We start from the raw sequence: 17,238 nt of genomic DNA on the forward strand, positions 1-17,238 counted from the left end.
TCTAATTACAACTTCCGCACACTAACCCTTTCGCGTTTCCACTTTTTTTCTATCATGTTTTTAAAATACAGTAACTTTCCCTAACGTAGTGACTATAGAAATTTTATATACAAACAGACATGTCTAAATCTAATATGGCATGTAACTTGATATGAAAAAAATAATAATATATTTTCTTGCAATAAGAACACACCTTAGTGTGTGTTGTGCGCCAAAAGCACTGGTTATATCAATTTGCAATTGGCTCGAGTATTCTGGCACGAGAAGCCGATCCTGGCTTTTATAGCGTTTCAGTATATACTCCTTTCTTACAGGCAGTCCAACTCCCACCCATTCCACTTAGTCCCCACTCACCAAACTGCCACCAACAACAAAGCCGCCTCCTCTCCCCTCCTTCCTCGGCGGATACCCCAACGTTCACCTCATTTCCCCCACCAACCCATATCTGCCTGCCTATTTTCCTCCCTTCACTTCTTCTACTTCGATTCCATCCAAGAAACCTCCAAAAAATGCAGGGCACAGCGATTTCATTCTCCCCTTCAATTTCCCTCCCCAATAAACCGAATTCAATTTCCACACACCACCACAGATTCCTTCTATCTCCTCGCACTGAACTTCCTCTCCATTTCAACCCTCTGCTGAAAACACCGGCGGTTTCGTCCCGCAAGCTAATTACGCCGATTAAATGCTCTTCCTCGGTGAATCCGATAAGTTCCGGATGGATTTCTGGCCCGCCTCCGGAGCCCGAATCTGATGACAATGTTAAGGTTCGGGCCACTTCTGTGCCCGAGAGCGCCCCCGGAAAGCCCGAAGGAAAAGCTTTGGTTGATACTTTAGTGCTGGGACTTCTTTTTGGACTTTGGTATCTGTTTAATATCTACTTCAATATCTATAATAAACAGGTGGGTTTGTTTATTTTTTCGTTTATGACATTTTAATTTTTTTTTGAAGCAAATTTACGTTTATGGAAAATGATTCCATTTTTGTTAGTTTACTTTGATCTATACTTTTGGAATGCATTGAAGTTACTTTGAAATGCATAGTTGCACAAGATTTTATTTTCTGGGCAGTTCTGTATGAGGGTCTGATTTATTGAAGTTAATTTGGGAAAACACTTATCTTTTAAATTCTTAAATTTTAGAATCTTTAGCTGAAATCAAATACTGATTCTAAGACTACTAACAATGACTTTTTAAACTACTGGGCTACATCTGATTTGATTCTTGAAGGAAAGATAATGTATGTTGTTTTTTTTAATGAAATTGGGCAATGATACTGGAATATAATTAATTTTACGCAGAAAGTTACAGTATTTTGAATGATCTACTCATCTGACAATAAGAATATGTTAATCCCGATGTGAAATTAAGTTTGTAGTTCTCATATTAAATGAATTTATTAGGATTTTTTACTTCAGTTAGTAGCATTTAAATTACCTTTTTCGTTTATACTAGTTGATAATTTTTCCCCCTAGTAGGGGATGGATGGGATTTAAGAAGCGGAGATTTCTAATTTTTGGGGCCTCAACCTCAAAGAGTGTATGATAAGTTATAAGTAGCTTGTACGAATGATTGTTTTGTAGCGAGTGTACGATGGCATTGTGTTCTATATACGTGATGATTGCGCTCTCTCTCTTGTTATTAAATTGCTGGAAAAGAGAATATATAGATTGCAGATTCTGAGGTTGCTGTTGTTTTTGTAGGTCCTGAAAGTTTATCCGTACCCAGTAACTGTTACTGTGGTTCAATTTGCAGTTGGGACGGTCTTTGTTATTTTTATGTGGCTGTTCAATCTATACAAGCGGCCCAAGATCACTGCTGGACAGGTAGTATGATACTGGTGTGGGATTTGATTCCTTTTACTATTCTATGTTGTCAATATGTTGATGTGGGTTCTGATTTTGATGTTGGCAGCTTGCTGCTATCCTACCATTGGCAGTGGTTCACGTGTTGGGCAACCTTTTCACGAACATGAGCCTTGGAAAAGTCGCGGTTTCTTTCACTCACACTATCAAAGCTATGGAACCGTTCTTCTCAGTTGCCCTCTCTGCCATGTTCTTAGGAGAGGTTTGCTTTTTTCTTACGGCCTTTTGTCAATTTCCCAGTTTCTTCTGTGGTATTGATTTGGTTGATTTCTGAAATTGTTTTAGGATGACTCTTTAACGAAATTTCTTTTGGCCAGCCTTAGAATGATAAATTCTTTGAACACCCTCATTCCGGTGGTCTTTATGTTTTAAATACTGTTGGAGACTTTGAATCAATCTTTTCTGGAGTTTGAATAGATGTTTTCTGAACTACGGAATAACTGTATCTATTGAACCATGAATTTGGGACTCGTTCCACTTTAGTTACTTTTGCTAACTTACTTTTCCTGTTCATGCAGATGCCTACCATATGGGTAGTCTCATCTCTTGTGCCAATTATGGGTGGAGTAGCACTGGCATCTATGACTGAGGCATCCTTCAATTGGTAAGAACTGTTGGTGCATATGCTCTATTTATGTCATTTTGTTCTACATCCTTCGTTGTTATAAGTGCTGCTCTTTTAAGTTATCTAATCCATAATTCTTGTTTCACTTGCTAAAAGGGCTGGTTTTTGGAGTGCAATGGCGTCAAATTTGACTAATCAATCTCGAAATGTCCTTAGCAAGAAATTTATGCTTAAGAAGGAGGTATGATTTTACTCTAGGTCCTTTATGTTCATAACTGGACGTATTGTCAAGTCTGTATTAATTGGAAATCTGGTGCTTTCTCTTTGTTTCCCTGCATTCTTTTAGTGTTTATTACAGAATTTCCTTTGTACTACTACTTATATCATGATGTGGTGACTTGTGCTTTCATTTTCTTTTCCTGCCTTAAGTTTCCTAACAAAAGGTGGTTAACAGAGCTTGAATTTCCTGTTGTTTGTGTGCAAATTTTTGTTAAATTAGAGAATAACCAACAGCATCTTCTTGTGCAGGAATCATTGGATAATATCACCCTCTTTTCTATAATTACTATCATGTCTTTTTTCTTGTTGGCTCCGTTTGCTATTTTTGCGGAAGGAATCAAATTCACTCCTGCTTTCCTGCAATCTGCGGTGAGTAATCCCCCCCCCCCCCTTCCTGGAAATGCTTGGTGATTGCTTTTTCTTCACTTTACAGATATTTTCCTCTGTTACAATCAATTGCATTTCCTCCATGCTGACAAGAAGATTTGTTTGCTTGGCAGGAATTGAATGTCAGGCAGGTTTACACTAGGTCTCTCATAGCTGCTCTGTGCTTCCATGCATATCAACAGGTATAAATTGTCTTCTATGTACATTTTAAACCAGTAGGTCTCATGTTAATAAGCTTTCTGCAACATGAATTGCAATGATACTACTGAGTTTTAGTCTATTGGACCTAAAGAACCAAATGCAGAATTTTTATATACATTGAAGGGAGTAATGAGTTCAAAAATGGCTAATCTTATGTCTCGCTGCTTGGTCCATCTCCCCGCTTTTTATTTATTTTATTATTTTTTTGGGGGAATCTTTAGCAGCACTCAATTTGCTTTCCCCAAGTGATTTTGCATCTGCGCTGATTGGTATGTATTGTTCATCATTCATGAGAAAGATAAATATTCTTTGGATTGACTCTGGGATCAAGATCAATCTGTTTATTCTCATTTGTTCTGTTTGCGGGTGCCATTGATTTATTGGAACTGGCAGATTAACTTCAAAGAAAATTAATTGAACTGCAAACCAGACGTCTCTTATTGTTCCCATACCCAAGCGAAGACAAGATCGTAATAGACATACTAGGAGAATCCTTTGTGTCCAAGGCATCATCTCATCATTTCTTAGTTTTTGGTTGTACTTCCTAATTTTGGGTCAAATAGCAGTCTTGGAACATTTATAATTTGTTTTAGTCATGAGTGATCTGGATGATGTTCTATAACTCAGTTAATAATATTATCTCTGGGTACTGAGCAAAAGCAGAAATTGGTGTTTACCTGCCCCTTCTTTTCCTACATGTGGTTAGATGTGCCATATTTCATGTGTAACATAAGCTTCTGTCTTTTCCTGGACTGTAAGTCCACTGAAACATGGGAGAAGGCTTTTGACCAGAAAGGCCTTTATTGAAACAGAAGCATTTATTTCTAATACTGTTTAGGATTTCTCGCCACAATATTTGGAAATGTTGAACCATGATTGAACATTTTCGATTGAACATTTTCGCTAGTAGTAGGAGTTGGGGAACCTTGGTTACTCTGATGTTATCTTTTTTACCTTGAGATTTTGAGATTCACTTTATGTACTGCAGATGTTTCTAATTATTGTGTGTTTGGAATCATACTCTACTGGTGTTAACTTTGCATTATGCTAACAACTTGTGGAAGAAAATATTGCAAAATCTCCATAATTGCTTGAAACTTTTCATTAGTATCATACAATAACAATAACCTTCTCCATTTGTATTTTATTTGTTGAATTGCATTTGTTTTTAGATGGACAAACAGGTAAAAAGGTTGCACTAAAGATAAATACTTGATTGAAAAGCATGTCTAGAGAATTTTATAAAGTTCTTCAAAATTTTGTCTGCCATGCAACCACAAGAGAGTGTAGGAAAGAAGTTTGTCAATCCACCCTTCACACTTTGCTTGGTTTACCTGTGTCTAAGTTTGTAGTGTTCCTATGATGTTTGATGTAGTTTTTGTAAGAATATATCGCAACACTAACCCTAACCAGTGAAATAGTTAAATTGTGAGATGAAGTGACTATCAGGAATGGTATATGACAAAATGGTTAACTTCTGCTGGTCCCCTTGTTTTCTTGCCTGGCCTTTTGGATTGACTAAATTATACATGTTTTTTGTGAGAATGCACCGATGCGCTGCCAATGTTCATGCTTGTGAAATTGAATGGACTTTTTTGCAAAGTTTGTATTGTTAGTGCCTTCTGATTAGTGACCGAAATACCCAAGCTCCAATGGACTAACATGCTTTTCTGTGGCTATAAGTGGTAAGCTGAACTAGACAAAAGCTGGTTGCTGGGAAGCATGAATGTGCATTAAAATCCTGTGAATGCATATTAGTTATTCTGTGTCATTTATGAACTCTAATTAAGCATCGGGACTATGCTGCAATTAAAGAAACATAGCAAAGAGGGAACCAAATAGCAAGGAAAGAGACATCCAGAAGCAATTTGAGAGGAATTGAAATCTAATCCAAGTTTCAGTGGGCCTAGAACATGTACATGCTGAGAGAGGGGAAAGAAAGAACATGTGCAACCTGAGTGCTGCCAGGTGTAGAATAAGATGCTCATCATTTATCAGAAAAAGCTGTGGTATATAGCTCAGACTGAAATCTTAAAAAAATCTTAAAAGTTGGACATCTGAGATTTCTGGTGATATTCTTTTTCTGAGGACATGAAATATTTTCTCCATTCGTATTATGGTTACATTGATTTTATCAACTGGCGCAAAAGTTCATTTTATTGATGCTTAAAAGAGTTTATTCTGCAGGTTTCTTACATGATATTGCAGCGCGTATCTCCTGTAACTCATTCTGTGGGCAACTGTGTGAAGCGGGTTGTGGTGATCGTCTCATCTGTTCTATTCTTTAGAACACCAGTTTCACCTATTAATTCTTTGGGTATGGTTACCTACTCTTTTAAGTCCAGTATCAGGGAACATCTTTCACTTCTCTGATTATCTCCTTGCACAGAAACAGTCACACACACACACACACACACACTCTCTCTCTCTCTCTCTCTCTCACGCCCCTTTGTGTGCTAGCGCGTAATCAAGACAGATAATAATTTCAATCTTTGGTTTGACTGGCCATTATTTTATTTTACCAAGCCCTTCATCTTGATTTTGCAGGCACTGGAATTGCTCTTGCTGGAGTATTCCTGTATTCAAGAGCGAAACGCATTAAGCCCAAGCCAAAAACAGCTTAAGCTGTGCACTTTAAAGAGTTTTGTCGGTAAATGCTATCTTTAGATGAGAAAGCAATAGCACAAATTGGTCAGATGTCTAGGCAGGAACTTTATCCGATTTTTGCAGCTTTTTCATTACGTTAATTTTCTTCCTGGTACTCGTGTATTCTTTTGCTGGAAAACTAAATACATCCCGGCTGCAAATGCACTATTCTGATTTCACCATAGTTCGTTGTGTTTTGCGCTAAATGTAGTTGGTTTATAAATGTAGGAAGTGTTCTTCTCAACGTTCTGGTGAATATGACTCCGAAACCATTTTGGGCTTTTCTTCATGAGTGAGAAATTGTGGCTGCTACGATTCCATTTGCTTTTTGAGTTAAAAGAAGAGAGAAGGAGAGGAGGGAAACTGAGGTTAAAGAACAAAAGTTCCATTCACTCTTTGAGTTAATCTTATTTATATTGATCGTGTATGCATTATTAGAATTAGATGCATGATACATATGCAAATTTTTAATTTCAAATTCAGATTAGTTGTTATGCATGTGTATATATTGTCAGTTTGGGTGAAAGATGAAAACTAAAGAAAAAGAGAAAAAAAGAAGAAGTAAAGAGTCAAGGATGCAGGCCAAAAAAAAAAAAAGATATTGTTGAATTGTCATTTTTAATACACTAAATAAGAAAAGTATAGACAGCTAAGACCAAAACTGTTTTTCATTTTATCATAGACTCTTAGATGCTTCGAATAATTTTGAATTAAAGTATGAACGTCTCTTAAATTCCAATTAGTTAATATCCTCACTATTGTACTTTTTTATCTTCATCAACGAAAAAATAAGATAAAAGTTTAAGACCCATCAATTGTTGAATATAATGGCATCACATTTATTGAATTTATATTGATGTCGCAAGGTTTTAAAAAAGTAGTCATGGCAAATGGGTGGGATAGTTGGACTAGAGTTGCCAAACGGGCATTGTGAGCTAGAATTTTCAATTTTGGCAACCTCAAGTTTCATAAGAGGTTTTGGGTCAAGAGCTCTCACTTACCAAAAAAAAAAAAAAAAGTTTGGATTTGGTAGGAGGGATGAGTTGAGTGGCTCAGGAAAGAAAGTATAAGTGAAAAGTTTCAATTTCAAAATCTCTTATTTACGCTTGGTCAAAAAAAAAAAAAAAGATGGAAAAATGGGAGGGGGGGGGCTTCAAGCTCATAATATGTGGCCCACATTTGTCTAACAACGATACTTGCCCATGAATAGATAGATATGGGTATTTTAAGTTTTTGCATATGGGTATAAATGGGTTACACAATAATACTCATTTAATAAATAGGTATTATTGATTAATCCATCAAATCCAATTAACTCATTTAGAATTGTCTTCCCCCAAACATCCTCTCTTTGCCCCACCCATTTTTTTTAAAAATTTTTCATTTTGTCACGATGTTAACTACTTTTGTTTCATTATTATTATTATTATTTGTTAGTTTTATCTTATCATTTTAATTTTTCTTAGTTTGTTAACTTGCTCACTATTTAGCGTTACCAATTTATAACAAGTTTTAGCCTCTTTTCCTACCTTTTCTAAATGAAATTTTAAATTTACACACTAAAAAAATGCTAGAGGTTCAAAATTTTTGAATTAAGTTTTTATGTTAACTTTTATAGTACTTAGTTCAAATTTTTATATTCTTATTGTTTAATTATTAAATAGTATGTAATTTTGCGACATAGAGTACGGATGGCAAAAAAATTGATAATTAGGCTTATTGAACATTATAAGTAAATATTTAAAACTAACAATGTGTGCAAATGGTGGTATAAATTCATAACTTAGTTTGCAAAAATGAATTTAAATGAGTTTACAAAAAGTTAAAATAAATGGGTTATAAATGGGTAATTGGATTACTCAATTCATTTTTTGATTTATCCATTTATTCCCATTTAGTTAAATGGGTATAAATAAGTTGACTTACTTATACTCATTACCTATTTTAACCAATCCAAACCCGTCCAAGTCATCCATTTTGGCACCTCTACTTATAAGTTATATATGATGCTTATATATAAATTATAAATTATATACATTATAATACATATAATATTTAATGCATATAAAACTGTTTGGTCCGAGATTTAATCAGGTCAAACCTAATAAAACACAACTCATTTCAAAATTTAATTAGGCCTAAATAGATGCCGACTCACTAATATAAAAGGTTTGGACCTAAATTTCTCAGGGTGATCGGGCCAACCTCGGCTCCATTGATAGTCCTGGGTGGGACTCGAATGATATTAGAAGATATGAGCTTATGCACAAGCAAATTATGGCATGAAAAGGTTACAAGAAATTTCGAGTCCCATGTTGATCATTCTGGATTTGCCTTTGCAAAGAATTTAAGGCTTTATTTGGATTGAGAAATTTGGTGAAAGATTTGATTTTGAAATTCAATCAAATCGCTTTAGGAATTTGATTTGCTTAAAAGTTATTTGAATTTATAATTTACTAATTATCTAAATACAATTTAAATACTAGAATAATTGATGATTCACAAATCTAACGCAACGGATCTTCTGTACCAAACCCTGACTCACATCCTGTCTCACTCCTTAGGATCTCACTCCAATCTAAATGCCTCCTAAATAATCTAAACAACTAAAGGAGTTTCAAAGAATTTCAAATCTTTCATCAAATCTCTCGATCCAAACGTAATCTTAAAGTAATTGAAACTTTTATAGTTTAAACCAAGTATCATTGATTTAAGCAATATATTACCAATAGCTTTTTTTTTTTTCATGTAACGAGTCATATGACCAAATAATCCTTTTAAAAACTTAAAGTACCTAAAAAAATTTAAATTTCATGTAACTGGAATGCAAATATGAAATACATAAACTACAAGTCTACAAGTGTAATAGTTTTGAAGTGGTTATTTCTCAGATCTTAAATGTATGATGTATTACATGAAATTATTCTCTTTTGCAGCTTGATTTTAAGTGTAATTTTTTCCTCCTTTTCTAGTTGATACCAAACCAATATAGGTTAAAAAGAGAAACTCATTTCAAAGTCTAGATAAATTTATGAGGGTGGAAATCTAGTAACAAGAGAACATATACATCTTTCAATGCTAATTCATCAAAATTAAGGAAGAAAGACAGATTGCATATGTTTACATATTTTTAGTGGAGATTAATTAGCTAAGAAATAAATTAAGCAACAAACCTTGACATCTGGCCTCAAATGATCGTTGCATCTTTCGCTACACTGCTCTTAAACTCTCCCTTTCAGCATCTTAATTAGCAATCTGAAACAATTTTTCCACCCCAAATTTCTCTACAAGATAGAATAGTCTCCTGCTTATGCATATCCAGAATGACTTTAAAATTAATGCATATATATTTGAGAAAGTCAAGAGAAACATTTTTAGCAAACCTAATTGATAATATAATAACTATCAAAATCTCATCAAATTTTTGGATGGTTTACCTATCTTCCTCAAGGGTCCATTGCTCCTTTGCTGATTTAGATATGTTTTGGCCTCCCCTTGGTTTTTTCATCAAAGAAGAGAAGGTATTGTTGGAAATTATGAAAAGCTATCATTTTGGACAAAGAAATTTAGGAGATTCAATGGGATAAGGTTACAGTCAGATGAATTTGCATCCACTACTAGACCCCTTGAAGTTACAGTCAGATGAATTTGCAACCACTACTGGAGTTTCATTACTAGTATAGCTCAACAAGCTGCCTGTTATCATTTTCTTCAAATGGCTTGAACTCTAAAAAATCCATAATCGATCATGGAAGATCCATTAAAGAAGGAATCAAAAGGCATATTTAGTAGATTGGATCCATACATTAGGGTTGAAAGATGATCCCGGTAATAGTAAGTCATCAAGATGCTCAAAATCTCGGAGATGCAAAATCCTTTATCAATTTGAGGTTCCAAGGAATTGGTTGGCAAGGTAACTTGTTGATTGCTACATTTTCTGTTCAACTCCACGACAAAGAAAAGAAGATAACCAAAGATAACCAAATTCTGTAGTGTTTACTTCATTCTCAACCGCCTTGCCTAAATAGGTAAAAACCAGGTGGTACATATGTTATTTATTGCATTTTGAGTCTATTTGAGCTGTTGCCTAACAGAAACACCTCTTCCTTGCATTTATTACGATACCTTTTCCAGGAATATTGGAATTGGAATACTCTTATTGATAGAAAGAAACCCAGTTTTGATTTTCACCAAAAAGAAATAAAAACCTATTCTTCTTGTTATATAATTCTCATGTATGTGAATATGAATCCATTTTCTTCAAGATTTTGAGAAAATCTTGAATACAAGGTTTTGTTTAATTGTAGTTAAAGGCTTATTTCAAGTGTCTTGACTGACTAATTAAACTTATCTATGTTTCAACATAATTATGCACAAAACCTGCACAATCAAAGCACCAAGAAACAAAAAGTGAAAGCAACTAAAATTTTTGGTACTAGCAAGTGTCATTTTCTCAACATTTCAATGTTTTTGCAATTTATGCTAATGTTTTTCCCTGTAGCATGGGCCTTGATTAAGATCATGCCTTCCTCCTCAGTGTGTGCATCCTTCCATACAGGACAATGAATAAGTAAAGGAATTAAGCAAGTGTATTAAATAACCTAATTATCAAAGTTGTTTCATCTTTTGGCCTTTGATTTCTACTATAGGAAATGATAGAGCAAAAAGGGAAAAATTTGTAGACTGGAGTATTAAAAGTATTATTAGCATATTCTTAATTTTATATGAATTTCAAGAAAAAAATCATATAAAAGAATTTGAAATTTCAGCATCTTAACAATTTGAGACAATTTTCCCACCCCAAACTTCTTTACCAGATGGATTAGTAGCCTACTTATGCATAACCATGAGGACGAAATCAAAAGTAATGCATAAATAATTGCATAAAGAAATAGAAACTTGTTTTACCAAACCTAGATAATAAAATAAAAACTATCAAATATTTTGGAATATCCATCTTTTTTAATGGTCAATTGCTCCTTTATTGATTTAGATATTTTTTGATCCCACCTAGGCTTTTTTTTTTTTAACGAATAAGACGAGATGTTTGATAGGGTGTTAATTGTTAATAATTTTATTGTTAATTTCCCCCTTTGTCTTTGCCAAATATAGTTTTAATTATTAATATCTACTTATATTTGATATTTGAACTCAATTTCAGGGAATGGAACAAAAAAACACAAAATAGGAGGGACTTTCTGGAGAAAATAGAGACTTCTAAGGGCTTCACAAACCGGGCCCACATGGTGCTGAGAAGGAGACGGATTTCCTTTTTGCTTCTGGCTGATTAATACTTAATAGCGGCTGACTAGGAGTCCTACTAGTGATGGGAAACAAAATAAGACGGAAGGCCTGGGTTGGTGCAGGAAATTTTCTTCTTTTGGTTATGCTTGTTCCTAATTCGTGGGGACCACTGGAGATAGCATTAGTCATCTTTCTTTTGGCCTTGAAAAGGTATAATCGTACAGAAGGCTAGGACGGCTCTAGAGCTTAGTCTTTAGCATAGTTTTTAGTTTTCTTTCTTTTTCTTTGTCAGGCACGCTTACTGTTCGACAATATTTCCCAACAGGAAGAATATCTTTTACTTCTAGCTTTCTAGTGAAAAACGTGATGCCTTTGCAATCAATTAATTTGTGTGAAGATTTATTTATACGGCTTGGCTAAGCCTGCTATCTAGTCAAGGATCAACTCGACGGCGCAATCTCGAAAATCTGTGAGATCTAATTAGTTTTCATGCGTTTCTCAATTTGTTAATATTTGCACGTTGTCTACTTGAATTTTCATGGGATTATTTTATTAATTGGATGTCAAGGGCCCGATGTTCAATGTGATTTATTAATCTCTTGCCAAATTAGTCAATTAAATCCGTAATTGTTTGATTGATTAGTATTAGTAGCAACTGGCGTGTTTACACACTAGGGGAACGTGCAATCTAATTTAAATAACCCTCGTAGCGTGTTATTGATTGGGGTTAGGTTTTTTTATGCAATTGGAAAATTAATTCCTACGGTCGTACCTAGGAGTATTTTCTGGTTAGGGGTAATCAATGGTCGTACTTTGGTTATTAATAAATTAAGGAAAAATTGGTCGTTAGAGTTCGTCGGCGACTATAACTAGTCTATTAATAAATTAAGTGAACCTTTCTTGTATCAATGATCGGATAAATGGACTGTGTCTGAATAGTTGTATCCTTGGTTAAAATTTATCTATTTTTGATTTAATTCCTGCTATATTCGTGCTAGTTAATTACTTATTTTTAGTTGAATTGCTTAATTATTTTTATTTCAGTCCGATACAATCCCCTTTTACCAATTGAAATTTCAAAGAGACAAATATTTTCAGTCCCTGGGAAGACAATCCTGCTTGTCACTGTCTACTTTTTAGTAATTTTTGTCAATTAATTAATTTTGGTATATCGGATTAAGCAAACTCTTCGGGAACAAGGTGAATCAAGTAACCCATTGTACACCTAGAGTCCCTGTTCCAGTACCTAGGGTTAATTATTGACTGCTTTTAGTGGTAGTTAGGTTCTATTTTTATTATTATACAGGGTCGACACTTGTCAATTTTTGGCGCTGTTGCCGGGGGCTGGCGTTAATTATTTGCTTCTTTTTAAGTTCATTTGTGTTCTAATTTTTTGGTACTTTTCTAGTGCATGCCTTGTTCTTCTCGTACAGACGAATTAATTTTCGACCCTGAAGTAGAGAAGACTGCACGTAGAACAAGAAAAGTGACCAAACAGCTCAGAGAGGAGCACTCCAGTGCTGCATCTCAGAGACCTGAGCCAGAAGTTGAACCAGCAGATTCGTTTGGTAACACTTCGAGTGACTCGGATCAAGAGGAAGTCACCATGGCAAATGCACAAACACTAAGGGAGCTGGCTGCGCCTAATTTAAATCAGTAACCTTTATGCATTACTTTTCCAAGTTTAAATGATAACACATCTTTTGAGTTAAAATCTGACCTAATTCATCTCTTACCATCTTTCTATGGTTTACCAGGTGAGGAGCCGTATAAACACTTGTAAGAGTTTGATATAGTTTGAAATAGCATGAAACCCCCGAGAATCACAGAAGAGCAGATAAAAATGAGGGTCTTCCCCTCCTCTTTGAAGGACTCTACGAAAGACTAGCTGTACTACCTATCACCAGGTAGTATTGTTACGTGGGACCAATTGAAAAAGAAATTTTTAGACAAATATTTTCCTGCGTATCGAGCTGCAAGTCTAAGGAAGGAGATCTGCGGTATCAAACAACACCCAGGCGAGTCTCTCTATGAGTACTGGGAGAGGTTTAAGAAGTTGTGCATCAAATGCCCTCAACATCAGATAAGTGAGTAACTGCTCATTCAATATTTCTATGAGGGGCTACTCTTAGGGACAAGAGTATAATCGATACTGCAAGTGGAGGGGCGTTAGTGAACAAAACTCCTCTGGCAGCATGGGAGTTGATTGAGGCGATGGCTGAAAATTTACAGCAGTTTGGTTCAAGAAAGGATGTCCCGACCTGTAGGGTGAATAAGATAGAAACATCCTCCATCCAACAATTAGTTGTGGGAAGTGCTTCACAAGCCAATGTGTGTGGGGTATATGCTGCCTTGGGTCATTCTACAGAGATGTGTCCACTAGTTCAAGAAGAAAATGCAGAATAAGTGAATGTGGCCAGTCACGCATCCGCGCCAAGAAAGCAGTACGACCCTTACTCAAGTACCTCTAATCCTGGTTGGAGAGATCATCCCAAACTCAGCTATGGAGGGAACAGGCAGTCCAACTTCGTACCAAATAGGCAACAAGGGTACCAGCAGCAGTACCAACCTCGCCCACCACCACCCCCTTCGAACTCAAGTCCGTCTATGGAAGAGATGATAAAGCAACTACTCACAAATCAACAAAAGACGGATTCAGACTTGCAAAGCATGAGGAATTAATTGGGACAAATGCAATCATTACAAACTCAAGTAAATCAAATGGCCATCACGATCAACCGTTTGGAGTCCCAAATTCAAGGGAAGTTGCCATCTCAGCCTGAGTTGAATCCAAAAAATGTGAGTGCAATGACCTTGAGAAGTGGCAAGGAAGTCAAATGACTCGAACCGGTGATTCCTAAGGACAAGGACAAGAAACGAATCGAGAAAAAATTGGAAGAGGAGGGCCGAGACAATGAGGATAAAAAAGTACTCCCGGATCTGATTACTAGAGTTAAGACTAATCCACCTCCCTTTCCTAGCAGGTTAGAGAAACCAAAGAAGCAGGACAAGGAGAAAGAGGTCCTGGAGATCTTTCGTAAGGTGAAAATCAACATTCCCCTATTGGATGCGATCACGCAAGTACCCAATATGCAAGGTTTTTGAGGAACTTGTGTGTCAACCGAAGGCGGTTGAAAGGAGATGAGCGAGTGGTAGTGGGGGAGAACGTGTTAGCAATCTTATAAAGGAAGTTTCTACCGAAATGCGGGGACCCAGGTATATTCACTATTCCCTGTAGGATAGGTAATACCTTGATTGGTAAGCCCATGTTAGACTTGGGAGCGTCGATAAATGTCATACCAAAGTCCATATATGCTTTTTTGCATTTAGGTCCTTGAAAAGAGACTGGGATAATAATCCAACTGGCTGACCTAACCAATGCATACCCTGACGGGTTGATTGAAGATATTTTAGTAAAAATTAATGAATTGGTTTTTCCAACTGATTTTTATGTGCTTGATATGGATGATGAACACTCCCACGACCTCTCACTTTTATTGTTGGGTAGACCCTTTTTTAGCACAACCCGAACCAAATTTGATGTAAACAAGGGTACTTTGTCTATGAAATTTGATGGCAAGATTGTTCATTTTAACATTTTTGAAATCATGAAATATCCGTTAGATTCAAATGTTATCTCCGTTTTCTCTGTAAATGTTGTTGAGCCTGCGGTACAGGAGGTTTTTTAAATTGAAGGCAGGGATGAGTTGGAAGTTGTCTTGACCAGGCACTTTGAGTCAGAGATGACCTCTCAATGGGATGTTGTCTTCTACGACTTGCACTCGACTCAAGTGATCTGCTACCAAATTTTTCGCCCCTTTCTTGTCTCTGATCTCCAGGTCAAAATCTTGTAGCAATAGTATCCACCTTATAAGTCGCGATTTTGCCTCTTTCTTGGTCAACAGATACCGCATTGCTGCATAATTAGAAAAAATAATAACTTTAGCACCTAGTAAATAAGACCTGAATTTCTCTAAAGCAAAAACTACTGCCAAAATCTCCTTTTTAGTGGTAGAATAGTTTAATTGAGCTCCGTTCAAGGCTTGAGATGCGTAGTATATAACATGGGCTGCCTTTCCTACTCTTTGACCCAGCACCGCACCCACGGCATGATTGCTGGTATCGCACATGATCTCGAATGGTAAGTTCCAGTCCGGAGGTTGGATAATAGGTGCACATTAAGTTCGATGAAGCATGTAAGGGGGCGTTTGATAGGTTGAAAGATCAATTAAACGGAGCTCAATTAAACTATTCTACCACTGAAAAGGAGATTTTGGCAGTAGTTTTTGCTTTAAAGAAATTCAGGTCTTATTTACTAGGTGCTAAAGTTATTATTTTTTCTAATCATGCAGCAATACGGTATCTGTTGACCAAGAAAGAGGCAAAACCGCGACTTATAAGGTGGATACTATTGCTACAAGATTTTGACCTGGAGATCAGAGACAAGAAAGGGGCGAAAAATCTGGTAGTAGATCACTTGAGTCGAGTACAAGTCGTAAAAGACGACATCTCGTTGAGAGAAACCTTTCCCGATGAGCATTTATTTTTTGTTAATTTATCTTTGCCTTGGTATGCGGATATTGTAAATTTTCTAGTCACTGACAAGTTCCCTGCAGGATGGTCTAAGGCAAAGAGGTACAAGTTAAGGAGTGATGCAAAGTCTTATATTTAGGATGATCCTTACTTCTAGAAGCGTGGTGCCGACCAAATCATCTGAAGATGTGTAAGTGAACTTGAATTCCAATCTATTTTAACTTATTGTCACTCTTTTGCGTGTGGAGATTACTTTGGACCAAAGAGAATGGCTTGTAAGGTGCTAGAAAGCGGGTTTTATTGGCCGACCCTCTCCAAGGATGCATACTCATTTTGTAAGTTATGTGATAAGTGTCAACGAGTAGGTAATATTTCTCGTATCGATCAAATGACCAAACCCCAATGATTTTTGTTGAAATCTTTTACGTTTGAGGTATTGACTTTATGAGTCATTTTCCTTCGTCTTATGGTTTTCTATATATATTGCTTGCCGTAGACTATGTTTCGAAATGGGTGGAAGCAAAAGTCACCCGTACTAATGATTCCAAAGTGGTTGCAGAATTCGTAAGATCTAATATTTTTGTCCGCTTTGGGATGCCGCGAGCTATTATAAGTGATCGGAGTACCCATTTCTGCAACAAGACGATTGCTGCACTTTTTAGGAGGTATGACGTTTTACATAAGGTATCTACATCCTACCATCCTCAAACAAATGGTCAGGCGGAAGCATCAAACCGAGAGATCAAGTCGATTTTGGAGAAAATGGTTCGACTTGATAGGAAGGATTGGAGTATGAGGCTTGAAGATGCCTTATGGGCATATAGAACGGCGTACAAGATGCCCATTGGCATGTCTTCTTATCGTTTGGTATTTGGGAAGCCATGTCACCTCCCCGTCGAGTTCGAGCATAGAGTATTTTGGGCTGTAAAACAGTGCAATATGGACATCGAGGAGGGCGAAATTCAAAGAAAGTTGCAATTACAAGAATTGGAGGAGATTCGAAATGAAGCACAAGAGAATGCGGTGATTTATAAGGAGAAAAATAAGATTTTTCATGACCAGCAGAGCTCTAGAAAGACGTTCGAATGTGAGCAAAAAGTTCTACTGTATCATTCCAAATTGAAGTTATTTCCAGATAAATTACGTTCTCGTTGGATTGGTCCTTTTGTTGTGACTAATATCTTTCATTATAGTGCAGTGGAGATCCAAAGTTTGAAAACGGAGAAGAAATTTATATTGAATGGTCACCGTTTTAAACCGTATTATGAAGGGTTTTCGGTTGAACGGGTGGAGATGATGCAATTGGAAGACCCGACTTGCTTAGTTTAAGCAAATTTTAGGTTATGTCTAGCCAAAGACATTATAAAAAGGTGCTCTTTAGGAGGCAAGCCAAATATTAATTTTCTCATTTTAATTGTTCAATTCTTTAATCATGTCGTTTCCCATTTGGGTAGTAATCGGTTTTAATGTTTTCCTCTACTTTGACCAAGACAGGAATTTTGGCGTGCCCACGCGGTGA

The 17,238-nt window shown here is 36.2% G+C and overlaps 1 protein-coding gene and 1 non-coding gene across 2 annotated transcripts; one reads left to right on the forward strand and one right to left on the reverse strand.

The window, feature by feature from the left end:
- The first annotated feature begins 274 nt into the window (after positions 1–274).
- On the forward strand, positions 275–6,126 carry LOC113767645 (triose phosphate/phosphate translocator, non-green plastid, chloroplastic-like). The gene is made up of 9 exons (XM_027311804.1): positions 275–902; positions 1,703–1,825; positions 1,914–2,066; positions 2,383–2,468; positions 2,586–2,670; positions 2,958–3,077; positions 3,209–3,277; positions 5,484–5,613; positions 5,844–6,126. The coding sequence occupies exons 1-9, from the start codon at positions 510–512 to the stop codon at positions 5,918–5,920; spliced, it is 1,236 nt and encodes a 411-aa protein (XP_027167605.1). The 5' UTR covers positions 275–509; the 3' UTR covers positions 5,921–6,126.
- Positions 6,127–13,164: 7,038 nt separating this feature from the next.
- On the reverse strand, positions 13,165–13,271 carry LOC113769718. Its single transcript, XR_003468264.1, has one exon. It is a non-coding gene; the product is annotated as a small nucleolar RNA R71 (small nucleolar RNA).
- Between the last annotated feature and the right edge of the window lie 3,967 nt (positions 13,272–17,238).

This window comes from Coffea eugenioides, chromosome 4, assembly GCF_003713205.1.
Source record: "Coffea eugenioides isolate CCC68of chromosome 4, Ceug_1.0, whole genome shotgun sequence".
Taxonomy (NCBI): domain Eukaryota; kingdom Viridiplantae; phylum Streptophyta; class Magnoliopsida; order Gentianales; family Rubiaceae; genus Coffea; species Coffea eugenioides.